At 38.2% G+C, this 15,698-nt stretch overlaps 1 protein-coding gene across 1 annotated transcript in view; it reads right to left on the bottom strand.

The window, feature by feature from the left end:
• LOC128869397 (cyclin-dependent kinase 11A-like) overlaps nt 1-15,242 on the bottom strand; it is a 45,746-nt gene extending 30,504 nt beyond the window's left edge. The window contains exon 1 of the mRNA XM_054111946.1: nt 14,939-15,242. Coding sequence (XP_053967921.1) covers nt 14,939-15,242 — 304 coding nt within the window. The remainder of the gene's footprint in view (nt 1-14,938) is intronic.
• Nucleotides 15,243-15,698: the final 456 nt, after the last annotated feature.

Here is a 15,698-nt window from a genome sequence, read left to right as displayed (position 1 = left end):
GTAATAACTTCTAACTGAAAACTATAATTTTATTTCCCTTTCTAATAATGAAAAAAATATTCAATCAGAAACCACTTACAATGTATGCAAGAATAATGTGAGATTATAAAGAAATATAAAAAATATTCAATTTATTGTCATTTGCAACTATACACGGTAAGTAAGAATACTAAATTGAAATGTTTATATGCTACGATTTATGATAACTTATCAGTATAGGGGTTACAGACTGACTGTAGAAATTGTATTCATATTACGGATTTAGTATAACTGTATATACCATATTACAGTTATACAAATTTTCGCATAATATATGGAAAACGCAAAATCTTTGAATTCCGGAAATTTTCCATATTCAAAAAGAATATTTCAAGAATATACAAAAAGAATTCATGATATTTTTATGACCGATCAAAATGACCGGTTCGTATATTTAGGTATAACACATAGTTAACTCTGAAAATTGGAAGCGTAAGAACAAAATAATCTATAATATTATTCTATACACAAATTTAATAAAAATCATGACATTATCGAAAAAAATGTAATTGGAATATTTAAGAGGAAATGGGAAATAAATGTTCCAACCGGTCATTTTGACCGGTTCGTAGTTCTAGTGTTAATAAAAACGATGCCATCTGGCGAATAGATAACATACAATGAGAAAGCTGCTTTTGACAAACCACAACCAGGCAAGGATGAATGTGTACATGTTACCGTGAATGTCCGAAATAGAAGAATGTCGACTTTCACCGGTGAATGTCAACAGATACCAAATACGTCGGTGAAAGATGGAATATTTCATTACATTGTTGAACATTCGGACACTCTCCGGTGTGTGTCGACAATCACAGATATGCTCTGTTGGAAGTCCGAAACAAAAGAGTCAAAAAACATGTGACTTGCTCTCTCCCGCCAAATCATTTGTTCTGCTCGGGGTCAATCAGCTGTGTCAGTCGTATGCAAGGTTTGATAACGCGAGCAACGTTTTCTTAACTTTTTTTCCGATACCTTAATTTAAACTAAATGGATACCGCAGTAAATCGTGATCTTTTTCTTTAAAAGTTAAATGCATTAATTGTGGGTAAACTTTTCTCAAGAAAAGTATTCTTAAATAGTTTCTGAAGTGGTTTCTGCTAAAATTAAATGCAAGACACCTTTGCATTACAGACGATTAAAACGTTTTAAAAATCTTTTAAAAATTAATGATGAAGAGAAGTTTAATGTACCTTCAAAACCAGGGGAAACGAACATACAGCATTATGTTACCAATGAAGAATTTTGCAGTATACTATATGAAACTCACACCAGAATAGACCACGGGAGGAAGAACACGTATGCTTAAAGAGTTGCAAGTTAAATACAAAAATATTACAAATGAAGTTGTAATGTTGTATTTAAATTTATGCAAACAGTGTCAAATGAAACACAGTGCACATAAGAAAGGTATTGTTGTGAAGCCAATGGTTAGTTGTGAATTAAACTCAAGATGTCAAGTTGATCTGATAGATCTGCAGTCAAACAGAGATGGCGACAACTAAAAGAGCCGAGGAAGTAGCGCATCAAGTTCTGTCAATATTTTTATAATTTGGTGCACACAGCTATATTGCAATTAGATAAAGGAAGATAATGAGTTCATAGAAAGCCTCGTCACAGTTAAACACAAGGCTCAGTTGAAAGGACCAATCAGGATATACAGAATATGGTAACTGCATGGATGAACGACAACGATACAAATAAATGGTCAGATGATATATCCTTTGTTCAATTTGCCAAGAACACTACATACCACGAAGGAAAACGCCAAAGTCCTTATGAAGCCATGTTTGGGGTTAAGGCAAAAACAGGCATAGCATCGTCTTTTTTGCCTGGCGAACAAATCGCAAATATTGAAACTGAAGAACAACTTGAAGAATTTGCCAATACTTCTGAAACCGAAGAACAGCTTGAACAAACTGTTATTGCTTATAAACAACAATTGAGCGGTGTTATTCCATATTCCAAAGAAAAATATTGAAGAGCACCTACAACGTACAACGTCTTCAAATTCTGACTGAAAAACACGAGTTGATTTCTACTAAAAGAGCGGTCGCGAAAGAAAATACTCTACTGCAAGCAACAAAAATGTTACGAGCCTCACCAAAACAATTTCCTCTAGCTTAAATTGGTGATAATGTACGGATACAAGTTCCTGATGTCGACCGTGGTCGTACAGATAACCGAAATGTTTTAGCGGTTGTTGCTGGAATAGAAGAATCCGACTTCTATAAACTGGCAAATCAAAGTGGTACCCGCAAGCAGCTTTTCACACGTAATCAGTTCGTAATTTGTAAAGAAAAGTTACTTTCCATAGATGAGATTTCTTGTCAAGAGATGTCGCTGAGATAAGGAGCTGCAGCTAATTCGAGAAGCGGGGAACAAGGCTATAGACGCTGTCAATTCAAAGTGTCATAATAGTTTAAATTGTTGCAATAAATAAGATTTGAATCACCTAAGTAAGTATTTTTTTCTTACTATTATTTTCTTTTCTCATGTGGAATGTACCGTGTATTTTAAATTCTTGGTCATTCCTTTCAGAAAGAAAGGCGAAAAGATACGATATCCTTGTGGCGCTTTATAGCGACTGAACTACGGAGAAGAAAATATAAATCTCCAACATGTTCAACATTCACCATTAGTGCATGGTGAATATCAACATTTAATAATACGCTCACATATAAGTAGATGATCTACTTTTTCGCGCTTAACTCGAAATCCGTAATTAAAAAGCGCGAGATTATTGACATACAGGGTTTGATTGAAAAATAATGAGCCTTCCCGCGCGGAGCGTCTGCCAAGCGATCAACCGAATCGGCTGGTGGGGGAAAATGATAGTTGGACCTTCCCCTTCCACTAGAAACCGGTCCCAGTTTGCTGGCAACAGCGGTGCAGTCAACATCGCTCCGCGCGTGAGAGCTGTTTTAGAAGTGTGTTCGGATTTTGCAGTGGCGAAAGTGCAGCGATCATTGGAGCAACGTTATTCGATCAAATTTTGCGTAAAGCTAAACCAAATGAGTACCGAAACCATTGGGCTACTCAAGGAGGTTTACGGGGACCAATCTCTGTCTAGTGCCCAGGTAAAACGGTGGCACAAGTCGTTCAAGGAAGGCCGGGAGGCGCATGTCGAAATCCAAGGTCAAAACCATGCTGATCATCTTTTTCGACTATCGAGGCATCGTACACAAGGAGTTTGTACCTCCAGGAAGCACTGTAAACGCAGCATTTTAAAAAGAAGTGCGCCTTCGGCTGAAAAACCGCGTCGCCGGGTTCGGCCTGACCTCGTCAACAATTGGACCCTTCATCACGACAATGCGCCGGCGCACACCGCCTTCTTCTGCACCTCTGCCCTGACCAAGATGGGGGTTCCGGTGCTTCCCCATCCTTTCACCGCGGTTTTGGAAAAGTTGAGTTAACATACCGCAGCCTAGTCAACAGAATTAAATATGACGTTTGCATTAAAATGTAAAATGCCATGATTGGGTCTTATCGGCAAAATAAAATAACAGCAGACTTGTACATTTTTCTTTCATGCTTATCTGCCGGCATTATTTGTCGGCATTTTGCATGCGCAAATGGAATATTTCTGAATAAATTAATTCTGAGTATATGCATGCATGAATGTGAAATTTTAAGTATCTAATTAACTAAATTGTTTTGATATTAACCCTAGAACACACACCCAGAAAATACCACGTTAACACACACCCGGGATACGTTTGTACCCGGGACATTATTTTGCGGTTTTTTTAATGCTTATTCAACCGATTTCTATGTTTTTTTTGAAATGTATATTTTAATATATAACAAGTATTTTGTCTTTTGTTTCATTCGAATATTCCTACTGGTTCCAGCGATATGGGCAAATAAAGTCAGGACATGCAACAGTGGATTTTTGTTTTTGTTGTTGTCCTGATAAATGCAAAACAAAATAATATAATTTATAATAATATACTTGTAGGGTAACAACGAATACACATTTTGGTTTTTATTTCATTGAAATATTCTACCTGGTTCAAAAGATATGTGCAAAAAGGTCGCGCAAGGTATGGGTACGTAGGTAGCAAATACACTGGTATAACTGGTTTTTGTATTTTATATGCAGCTGCAAGGGTTGTTTTCACACGAGGTGTTGTTATAAATGCTGCCTGTTGATATTTTCATTATTGTTTTGGTGCTCAAAAGTGTAAGAAGTGAAAATATAAGTGAAAATAAATATAACTGAAACTATAAATAACTGGATAGGTTAGGTTAGGTTATGGTGGTAGTCGGTCTGCACGACCAACTCACTTAGACCTTACAGGTCCGTTGTGATACCACTGTGCTACACGGGAACCTCATTTATCTTCCTTCGTGGAACCATTTCGTGGCTCTTATGAAGCGTAATATTGATGCCAACCCCACGCCAGACAGTTCTGTAAGAGAATTAAAAAAGTATTTACCTAGACAACCTGCTCTGATTTTAGCTAGGGCTGGGCAATTGCAAAGGAAGTGCTCAACTGTTTCTTCCTCTTCCTCATCTCTGCAACTTCTGCAATATTCATGGGTGAAAACTCCTAGTCTCGAGGAATGCCTGCCAAATAGCCAGTGACCGGTTAAACAAGCCACAACCTTCGAGATATTGTCTCTTGAGAGACTAAGCAATTCCTTTGTTCTTTTCTTGTTTATTTGCCGCCATAGTAGCCTAGCTGTTAGACACGTATCTTCATTTCTCCATGGCCTATTGGCCTCTTGGATAAAGTGATTTTTTATTATTAGTTTACTCGTGGCCATGGGTCTTCCAATGGTACTTTTATCACTCAGCAGTTGGAGAGGGGTACCCTTTCTGGCTAGCTCATCTGCTTTACAGATTCCCTCAATATCTCTATGTCCCGGAACCCAAATAAGGCTGACCTTCAATACGTCACTAATATCATTTAGAGCTGCCCGGCATTCCTGTGCAACCTTCGATCTTAGTAAAGCCGCATTCATTGATTTGATGGCCGTCTGGCTATCCGAGAATATATTTATAATCGTTTTTGTTACGGCGTGCGTATTTAGGTATGTAGCCACTTCTTTTATAGCTAGTACCTCTGCCTGATAGACGCTGCAGTAGTCTGGTAGTCGAACGGATAGTTCCAGTCCTAATTCCTTCGAGAAAACTCCGTAGCCAACCTTATCATCTAGCTTGGAACCATTTGTATAAAAGTTTAATTCCCCCCTTCTCCATGGCCTTGTTGTAAGCCACTCCCTTCTTGACGGTATACTCGTTTTGAAGAGCCTTTCAAAGGTGAGTCTACGGATAGAGTAGTCTATTTCTTGTTTATGACTATTCAGAGAGTGCAAAATGGAAGCGTGGCCAAAGCACCGGTCTTTCCACAGCGCCATACTTTTTAGTCTGAGCGCCGAGGCGGCGGCCACGTGTTTTCCTACCAGATTTAGGGCAGGTAAGTTGATTAGCACTTCCAGCGCTTTGTTCGGAGTAGCACTTAAAGCGCCAGAGATGCATAAAAAAGCTGTTCTTTGGACCTTACTCATGATTTTAGCGTAAGTCGCCTTTTGAGCAGATGGCCACCATACAAGTATTCCGTACATTAAGATTGGCCTAACTACCGAAGTATAAAGCCAGTGCGTAATACGGGGTGTTAGTCCCCATTTGATACCGACCGCTTTTTTGCAAGTGTATAATGCAACGTTGGCCTTCTTTACTCTTTCCTCAATATTAGATTTCCACGTGAGTTTCCTGTCTAATATGAGTCCTAGGTACTTGACATTCTCTTTCAAAGGAATCTCCACACCCTTAAAAATTAGCGGGGAGATTATAGGGAGCCTATGTTTCTTTGTAAAGAGAATTATTTGAGTTTTTGAGGGGTTTATATCGAGTCCCCTGCTCTCAGTCCAGCTTCTAAGCGTGGCCATGTTAGAGCGCAGAATATCCACAAGGGTGTTAGGATATTTGCCTTTAACGGCGATTGCTACGTCATCTGCGTAAGCTGTGACGTGGCAACCCCCTCTTTCCAGGGTCAGCAACAGGGAGTTTACTGCCAAAATCCAAACAAGAGGGGAGAGGACTCCACCTTGCGGTGTACCTCTGCAGACCTGTCTGCTTAGAGTAGTGCTTCCTAATTTAGACGTTACCTTTCTTTTGATGAGTATATCTTCTATCAGGGCTATGACATGTGGTTCAACTCCAAAATCTTCTAATGAATCTACTATAGCGTTTGCATTTATATTGTTGAAGGCGCCTTCTATGTCTACGAAAGCAACCAATGCAAACTCTTTGTCTGATAAGCTTTTTTCCACCAACCCGACGAGTGAGTGTAAGGCGGTTTCTGTGGACTTTCCTTTAGTATAGGCATGTTGCGCCGAAGAGAGCCTATTTAAAGGCACGACACCCCGTATGTATTCATCTATTATTCTCTCCAGGATCTTGAGAAGAAAAGACGTTAGACTAATGGGTCTGAAGTCTTTAGGGTTAGTGTGTGAGGACCTACCTGCCTTGGGTATGAAGGAGACTTTCGCCTCCCTCCATCCTAGCGGAATGTAGCCCATGTTAAGACAACTTCTAATGACAATTTTGATAAACGGTAGTACAATGCCCCGTGATTGCTGCAGTTCAGCGGGGTAGATACCGTCCATTCCTGGCGATTTATAAGGACCAAAAGTATTAATAGCCCATTCGATTTTTGAGTGTGTAACTAAGAGATTTCCTAGGTCGGATTGCCTTTCATTATTGGCGGAATGGTTTTGTTCCACCGGCTTGTTTCCTGGAAACTGTGTGTCTAGGAGAAGACCTAACGATTCCTCGCTTGACGTAGTCCATGTATTCCCTTGACCTTGTAGGTAGCCTAGGTTGCATGGCGTCTTTGAGAGAATTTTTCTTAATCTGGCCGCTTCTGAAGTCTCTTCAATTTCTTTGCAATAATTTTGCCAAGATTCACGCTGCGCAGTTCTAACTGCTTTTTTGTAGTTTTTCAATTCAGCCTTATAGGCTTGCCAGTCCTCTGACCTTCTCGTGACCTTGGCCAGATTAAATAGTGTTCTATGGGATTCTCGTAGCGAGGTTAGCTGCTTGGACCATCAGGGTGGCTTAGACTTCCCTCTGGGTCGGACAACCGGACAGCTGGCTGCTAACGAGCTATTCATTGCTTTAGTTACCTGATTAACCAGTTTATCCAACTCCCCACAAGTAGTGGGGTTTTTGGGGGCTTTCTTTGGCAGTAGAGCTCTTAATTTTTTATTGTAAACTCCCCAGTCAGTTTTCCGTATATTCCTGAACTGACTAACTTGGGGAGACCTAGTGTCGATTTCGAATTCAATATACCGATGGTCTGAGAACGAATTTTCGTTTGAAACTCGCCATCTTTTAATGTGATTAGAGAACATGTCGGAAGCCAGGGTGATGTCCAAAACTTCCTCTCTGTTCATAGTAACAAAAGTCGGCCCTGAGCCTAAATTCAAAACACTAATTTTATTTTCTAAGATAAAGTCCAGTAGTGATAACTGGATACGAAATGACTTCAAGAAGAAACGAATATTTATCAAGTGCAGCATATAGAAGATAAAAAATGTAAAATAAGCAACAATGTAAACATATACTAATTTTTTTTATTATGCAGGCTAACTGAGGAACAGCGAGAATCATATATACAATCTTTATTTGATGAAATTTGTGACGATGACGCTCCCTATGACTTTGACTCAGAAGATGAAGAAGAAATTCAATTCAATGACATTGAATTTGCTGATGACGATGCTGAAGTTTCCCAAAGTGCCGCAGAAGTATTACCTGATTATGCGGACTATGAGGATGATGAAGAAGACGATGAAGAAGAAGAAGTAGAAGAAAATAATGAATTACCTGCTAGTGGCGAAAAATTTGTTGCACGTGATGGTACTGAGTGGATGAAAGAACCAAATGTAAGTCGTCAGGTACTCAGACAAAATATTATAAGAGAACGTTCTGGACCAGCTAGATGCACTGAAATGTTGTCAATAGAGCAAACATTCAAATGTTTCATGAACGTTGAAATGGCTGATATAATTAAGCGCCACAAAAATAAGTTAGCAAAAGAAACTTATAATGCTTACAACAATGCGCATCCAAACACAACTGCTAAGTCATGGACGCCTGGGTCAATAACAGAGCTGTATGCATTTTTTGGCATACTTATTATGACTGGTGCGGACCATAGCAATGGAGAACATGTTCGAGATTTATGGAGCGTCAAAAACTATCCTTTATATCGCGTCACAATGGGAGTCAACCGTTTCTGTTCGATATTGCGGTTTCTAAGATTTGACGATAAAAACACTCGTGCAACACGCTTACTAACTGATAAAGCAGCACCGATCAGTGAGTTGTGGACGATGATGAACAATAATCTTGCTGCACATTACAAGCCCAGCTCATGCTTGACGATTGATGAACAATTATTTCCTTACCGTAGACGCACACGGTTTACGCAGTACATACCGTCAAAACCTGCTAAATATGGTGTCAAGGTTTGGTCGATTTGCGATGCCACAAATGCATATCCACTGCATGGACAAATATATACTGGCCAAGCAGAAACTGGTAGGGAAACGAACCAAGGCGAACGAGTGGTGAAGGATTTGTCTGCCAAATACCAAGGAAGTGGCCGAAACATTACAATGGACAATTTTTTTACGACCTTGCCAGTTGCAGAACTGCTTCTCACCTGGAAACTCACGATCGTTGGAGCTTTGCGCAAAAACAAATCATATATTCCTCAAGAAATGAAGCAGAACAAAAACAGGACAATTGGTTCAACGACATTTGGCTTCAAAAATAATGTGACAATGTGCTCTTATGCTCCCAAAAAAAATAAAGCAGTAATATTGCTTTCTACCATGCATAATGATGCTGAAATAGCTGACAGTGGGAAACCAGAAGTAATTGAATATTATAATCGTACCAAAGATGGTGTTGATCGAATGGACCAAATGTTTGCGGAATATCCAACACAAAGACAAACGAAACGATGGCCACTAGCGATGTTCTTCAACATGTTGGACATTACAGCTCTTGCAGCCTACATTGTCTACGATTTGAATAACCCTATGTTGCCTTGGAGAACAAACAACAAGCGTAAGCAGATCCTGCGCAGCTTGGCTGAAGCATTGTGTATGCCCATTATTGAAGCCAGAGCCATAAATCGTCAAGTGACGCGAAATTTTTCGACTAAAATTGCTATTGAAGCATATTTCAACCGACCGCTGGAATCAATGGTGTCAACAGCAGCATCAACATCTGCCGCAGCGCGCACGCAAAAACCTGTGTCCGGATCTTGCTATTTATGTTACGCACAAGAGGAAAAACGTCGTAGAAAAACCAGAAAGCTGTGCGCCAAATGTAAGAAGCCAATGTGTCTTGAACATTCGGTCACATCAACAAATTGCTCTATTTGCCATGATTTTCCTTAGATATAAGATGCAGTGTGAAATGAATATTTTTAATTTTTCAAATAAAAAAATTATATAAAAAATATTTTTTTTTGATTATTATGAGGATTTTTACTATTGGGGTACAAACGTATCCCGGGTGTGTGTTTACGTATATAATGTGTTTGGAAGGCTGTTGTCCGATCTGAACCAATAGTCCGATCTGGTTCAAACTTTGAATTTGAACTCAAAACTAAATAATCTTCCTAGATCCGAAGTTAGCGGTATAGAGGTATAGCGGTTCAAAAGTTACAACACTTCAAAGTTGAAGTGGATACATTTGTACCCGGGTGTGTGTTCTAGGGTTAAGTGTTTTATTTTTATTTCAAATATTCACTTAAAAAATTAACTTTATAAACCATTCATTTACATGAAGGGTTAGTATTCAACAATATGTTGTCCTTTTTAAATTATAATAACATCTACCATCCATATTTATGTGGGCAGAATTTGACCTGCCTCATAGCACAGCTCATATGCATATCTATTTATAAAAAATTCGGGAGTAAATAGACAAACATATTCCTAATATATCAAAAAAACTCATCTAAACGGTATGCGTTACATATGTGTGTATGTATGCACACATTAATACATATTTTGGGACATTGTATGTACGTAGATGTTTCTATTCTGAGCAAAACAATGCACAATCGTATATACGTATAACCGGACACACTCACTTTATGCCTCTACATGTGGATGATAAAACCGGAAAGTTAGAGACTTACTCTGAAAGAAAAGTACGACAGTAACATCCCCATCGCGAATTTTGTGTTTTTTCAAAAATTATTTATTTATTCATTAATATCTATTTTGTCCCTTTAAAAGTAGTCCCCATGAAATATTACGCACTCGTGCCAACGTTTGTTCCAATCTTCGAACCACTTCAAAAAACCTTTTTTTTATCTTGTTTGTTTATCGATAACGTAACATATCGAATGTAACGTATATACGATTGTGCATTGTTTTGCTCAGAATAGAAACATCTACGTACATACAATGTCCCAAAATATGTATTAATATGTGCATACATACACACATACGTAACGCATACCGTTTAGATGAGTTTTTTTGATATATTAGGAATATGTTTGTCTATTTACTCCCGAATTTTTTATAAATAGATATGCATATGAGCTGTGCTATGAGGCAGGTCAAATTCCGCCCACATAAATATGGATGGTAGATGTTATTATAATTTAAAAAGGACAACATATTGTTGAATACTAACCTTTCATGTAAATGAATGGTTTATAAAGCTAATTTTTTAAGTGAATATTTTGAGATAAAAATAAAACACTTAATATCAAAACAATTTAGTTAATTAGATACTTAAAATTTCCCATTCATGCATGCATATACTCAGAATTAATTTATTCAGAAATGTTCCATTTGCGCATGCAAAATGCCGACAAATAATGCCGGCAGATAAGCATGAAAGAAAAATGTACAAGTCTGCTGTTATTTTATTTTGCCGATAAGACCCAATCATGGCATTTTACATTTTAATGCAAACGTCATATTTAATTCTGTTGACTAGGCTGCGGTATGTTAACTCAACTTTTCCAAAACCGCGGTGAAAGGATGGGGAAGCACCGGAACCCCCATCTTGGTCAGGGCAGAGGTGCAGAAGAAGGCGGTGTGCGCCGGCGCATTGTCGTGATGAAGGGTCCAATTGTTGACGAGGTCAGGCCGAACCCGGCGACGCGGTTTTTCAGCCGAAGGCGCACTTCTTTTTAAAATGCTGCGTTTACAGTGCTTCCTGGAGGTACAAACTCCTTGTGTACGATGCCTCGATAGTCGAAAAAGATGATCAGCATGGTTTTGACCTTGGATTTCGACATGCGCCTCCCGGCCTTCCTTGAACGACTTGTGCCACCGTTTTACCTGGGCACTAGACAGAGATTGGTCCCCGTAAACCTCCTTGAGTAGCCCAATGGTTTCGGTACTCATTTGGTTTAGCTTTACGCAAAATTTGATCGAATAACGTTGCTCCAACGATCGCTGCACTTTCGCCTCTGCAAAATCCGAACACACTTCTAAAACAGCTCTCACGCGCGGAGCGATGTTGACTGCACCGCTGTTGCCAGCAAACTGGGACCGGTTTCTAGTGGAAGGGGAAGGTCCAACTATCATTTTCCCCCACCAGCCGATTCGGTTGATCGCTTGGCAGACGCTCCGCGCGGGAAGGCTCATTATTTTTCAATCAAACCCTGTATGTCAATAATCTCGCGCTTTTTAATTACGGATTTCGAGTTAAGCGCGAAAAAGTAGATCATCTACTTATATGTGAGCGTATTATTAAATGTTGATATTCACCATGCACTAATGGTGAATGTTGAACATGTTGGAGATTTATATTTTCTTCTCCGTAGTTCAGTCGCTATAAAGCGCCACAAGGATATCGTATCTTTTCGCCTTTCTTTCTGAAAGGAATGACCAAGAATTTAAAATACACGGTACATTCCACATGAGAAAAGAAAATAATAGTAAGAAAAAAATACTTACTTAGGTGATTCAAATCTTATTTATTGCAACAATTTAAACTATTATGACACTTTGAATTGACAGCGTCTATAGCCTTGTTCCCCGCTTCTCGAATTAGCTGCAGCTCCTTATCTCAGCGACATCTCTTGACAAGAAATCTCATCTATGGAAAGTAACTTTTCTTTACAAATTACGAACTGATTACGTGTGAAAAGCTGCTTGCGGGTACCACTTTGATTTGCCAGTTTATAGAAGTCGGATTCTTCTATTCCAGCAACAACCGCTAAAACATTTCGGTTATCTGTATGACCACGGTCGACATCAGGGACTTGTATCCGTACATTATCACCAATTTGAGCTAGAGGAAATTGTTTTGGTGAGGCTCGTAACATTTTTGTTGCTTGCAGTAGAGTATTTTCTTTCGCGACCGCTCTTTTAGTAGAAATCAACTCGTGTTTTTCAGTCAGAATTTGATGTGAAGACGTTGTACGTCGTAAGTCCTCTTCAATATTTTTCTTTGGAATATGGAATAACACCGCTCAATTTTTGTTTATAAGCAATAACAGTTTCTTCAAGCTGTTCTTCGGTTTCAGAAGTATTGGCAAACAATCCGCTCGATTATTACACTTTTACCCAAGTGGTAATTATAATAAAATAGTTGCACAATATCAAAGGATACTCTTTTGATCATTTCAAAGCAGAGAGCACACATTCTAGAGAAATTGAAAAAGCCAAATGTATAATACAAACAGCTTATTGATAGTGTCGAAATAGTGTGTTATTTGCTTTTGTTCTTTTCGTTGCAGTTTTTCCGAAGATTTTGATGTTTTTTTATTTATAGCCTTTAAATACTGTCCTGAATATGCATTTATTTCTTCCTTTGGCAGACGATTTTGTTTTTCTCAATTTACATTTTATTACAGGGAATAACATGTGTATGCATTTTCTAGATAGTATAAAACTTTGAAGTTTAAAATAAATAAAAGATATATTAATATAAAGCAACTCGCAAGTCCAACGAACTCCGTTTCGCCAGCAGATGGCTTCGTTTTTTTGTAACATTTCGTTTGGTCATTAAAAGATGAAGAAAAATTATTTCTTTTGTTATATATTTGAAAAGGAAAAATTTTATTTCACTTCACAACAGTAACGAATTCATTTCGATTACAAAAATGAAGTGTAATTTAGGTGAACTTCTCCAAGTAAAAAATTACAGTGAATCCAAAGTATCAAGCCAGTCCATAAGTTCGTGCGTATTTTACCCATAATTTCACTTTTGTACGATTTTTGCAAACAAAAAATTATTATTTATATTCGCCCTTATTGGGAAGTTCGCCCGGAAAAAAATTCGCCCAAAATATTTTTGTTCGGGCGAAATTTTTTCGCCTATCGGAAATGTTGCCCGAACAAAATTTCACTTCGAATCAGCTGATATACTCTATTGTGAATTGATTGCGAACAAATTATTTACTTTCTGTTGTGCCAATTTCGTAAGTAAGCGTATATTTCCTTAAAATAAAGTAAAAATATACCTCAAAATTTTCTAGAAATATGTGTAGTATTGCGCTTAGGTTATTATTGAGCGAGCGTGAGGAAAATTTGAACGTGAAAGTGCTCAGGAGGCGATTAAGGGACAATCCAATCCTTTGGAGCTAAGTGATTCAATGTGAGATAACAAAAATGCTAATGGGAATTCGCAATACTAACTTAATTTCTTATTTTTTAGGTTTCGGCAATATTACAGGCTAAACAAGCCGGCATTTAAGTACTTGCTAGATGTCCTTACTAACTCCTTGCCACCATTGAAGCAGAAATTCGGAATTCCACCTATTGTAAAATTGAGCGCATGTTTGCGATTTTTCGCAGAAGGAGAACATCAAAACGGCGTTGGGGAGGACCATGAAGTGGGCCTTGCTCAATCTTCTTTCAGTGAAGTACTGACAGAAGTGCTGAGTATTTTCGAGCTTCTACTTTGTCCACAATGGATAAGTTGGCCCACTTTAGTTGAACAACGCCAAATAGCACACGATTTTTTTTACAAAATACGCAATGCCAGGAGTTATATGATGTGTTGACGGAACACACATTAACATAATATTCCCTTCAAAAAACATTCATCCATTTTACAACAGAAAAGGCAAATGCAGTTTGAACGTTATGTTCGTAAGTACTATATTCGTAATTAAAGTTAAAGTAAGAAATAAATATGTATACATAAATGGCTTTTCAGGTATGCGATAGTAATCTGAAGATTCGTTTTATAGATGCGACACATCCTGGTGCTTGCCACGATGCCTTTATATGGAACTTAAGCTGCTTATGCCATGAAATGATGGGAAAATATTTGCAAACCCACAACCGAGTTTGGTTACTAGGTAAAAGATTAAAACCAACGAAGAGCATATATAATTTCAAACTTTTCAGGAGACGCTGGGTACCCGCTAGAGCCGTGGCTACTTACTCCATATAGAACACCAGAAAATAGTTCAGCTCAGGCCAAATTTAATGAAGTACACACACGTTGTCGAAATATAATCGAAAGAACAAATGGTGTTCTAAAAAACCGATGGAGGTGTCTGTTAAGCGCTAGAAAGTTGTACTATGCTCCTATAAAGACAGTAAAAATAATTAACGTTTGCGCTGAGGTGCATAATATTTGCATTCATTACAAAAGTGATCTACATTTTTCTAACTCATCTGTTAATAGAGACAGTAACTATCTGGCAGAAGGTCAGCGCATTCCTACAGATGATGCAAACACTTTCATTACATTAAATATTTTGGCAGATATGAAAAATTAGCTGTGCCATTATTTTAGTTCACCACTGTATTTAAAATAATAAAAATCAGTCTTACTTAAATTATTTTTGGTCTTTGGATTGGCGATTTCGCAAAATTTCTATTTTTAGTTCCTTTAATTCTAACGTCCTTCGATTAGTTGCAATTTGGTTTTCAATTTTTGTTTTACTCAACTTTTCCAGTTCTAAATTATGTCTTTCCATTTCATTTAGTTTTTTTTTCATTTTGATTGTGCATAGTTCTTGTTGTGTTTCCAGCTCTTTTATGACCAATTCTCTACTTGTTTGCTTTTTGGGCTTCCTTGCACTGTTTGGCTGCTTGCTGCTCTTTGGTGAATATTCGCTTTCATGCTGAGGAACAGGAGGTTCACTAACCCACGCGCTACTACCAGGAACTTCTTCATCCAAAACAACAATTTCTGACAAGTCTTCCGTATTAGGATTGACCGTTGCTTTTTTTTGCAGGCAAACCATAGCATTGGGAAGTTTCAATGCGATCAACAGATTCTTTAATATCTAGCAGTTGGTATATTGCCTCTTCTGCACTCGAAAAAGTCTGTGTTCTATTGGGTCCGCCTCCTGTTCCTCTTTCATGCATTTTGTTGTGTGAAGCCTTCTTGCGTACGTAGCGTTTTTGGTCAGTCCATACCTAGTTAATAGATAGCTTGTGAAAATAATCAGGCTTTATAAACATAGCTTTTTACCTTTTTCCACTCAAACTCAGTCTTAACAGGCGGGCCTACTCTATTTAACGCCAAATAAGCTGCTTCCAGAATTCGGCCCCCTTCTGGCGATTTTCTTTCACAAACCCTCTTGCAATATCTGGGTTTTGCAGCATTTCATCCAACAGCCTCTTGGATTGCGATTTTTTTATTGATTTACTCCTAAAAATAAGACTACATTTATTTAAAAAATGTCTATTGCTTAAAA

This window comes from Anastrepha ludens, chromosome X, assembly GCF_028408465.1.
Source record: "Anastrepha ludens isolate Willacy chromosome X, idAnaLude1.1, whole genome shotgun sequence".
Taxonomy (NCBI): domain Eukaryota; kingdom Metazoa; phylum Arthropoda; class Insecta; order Diptera; family Tephritidae; genus Anastrepha; species Anastrepha ludens.
This window is presented reverse-complemented; position numbering and strand designations above follow the sequence as displayed.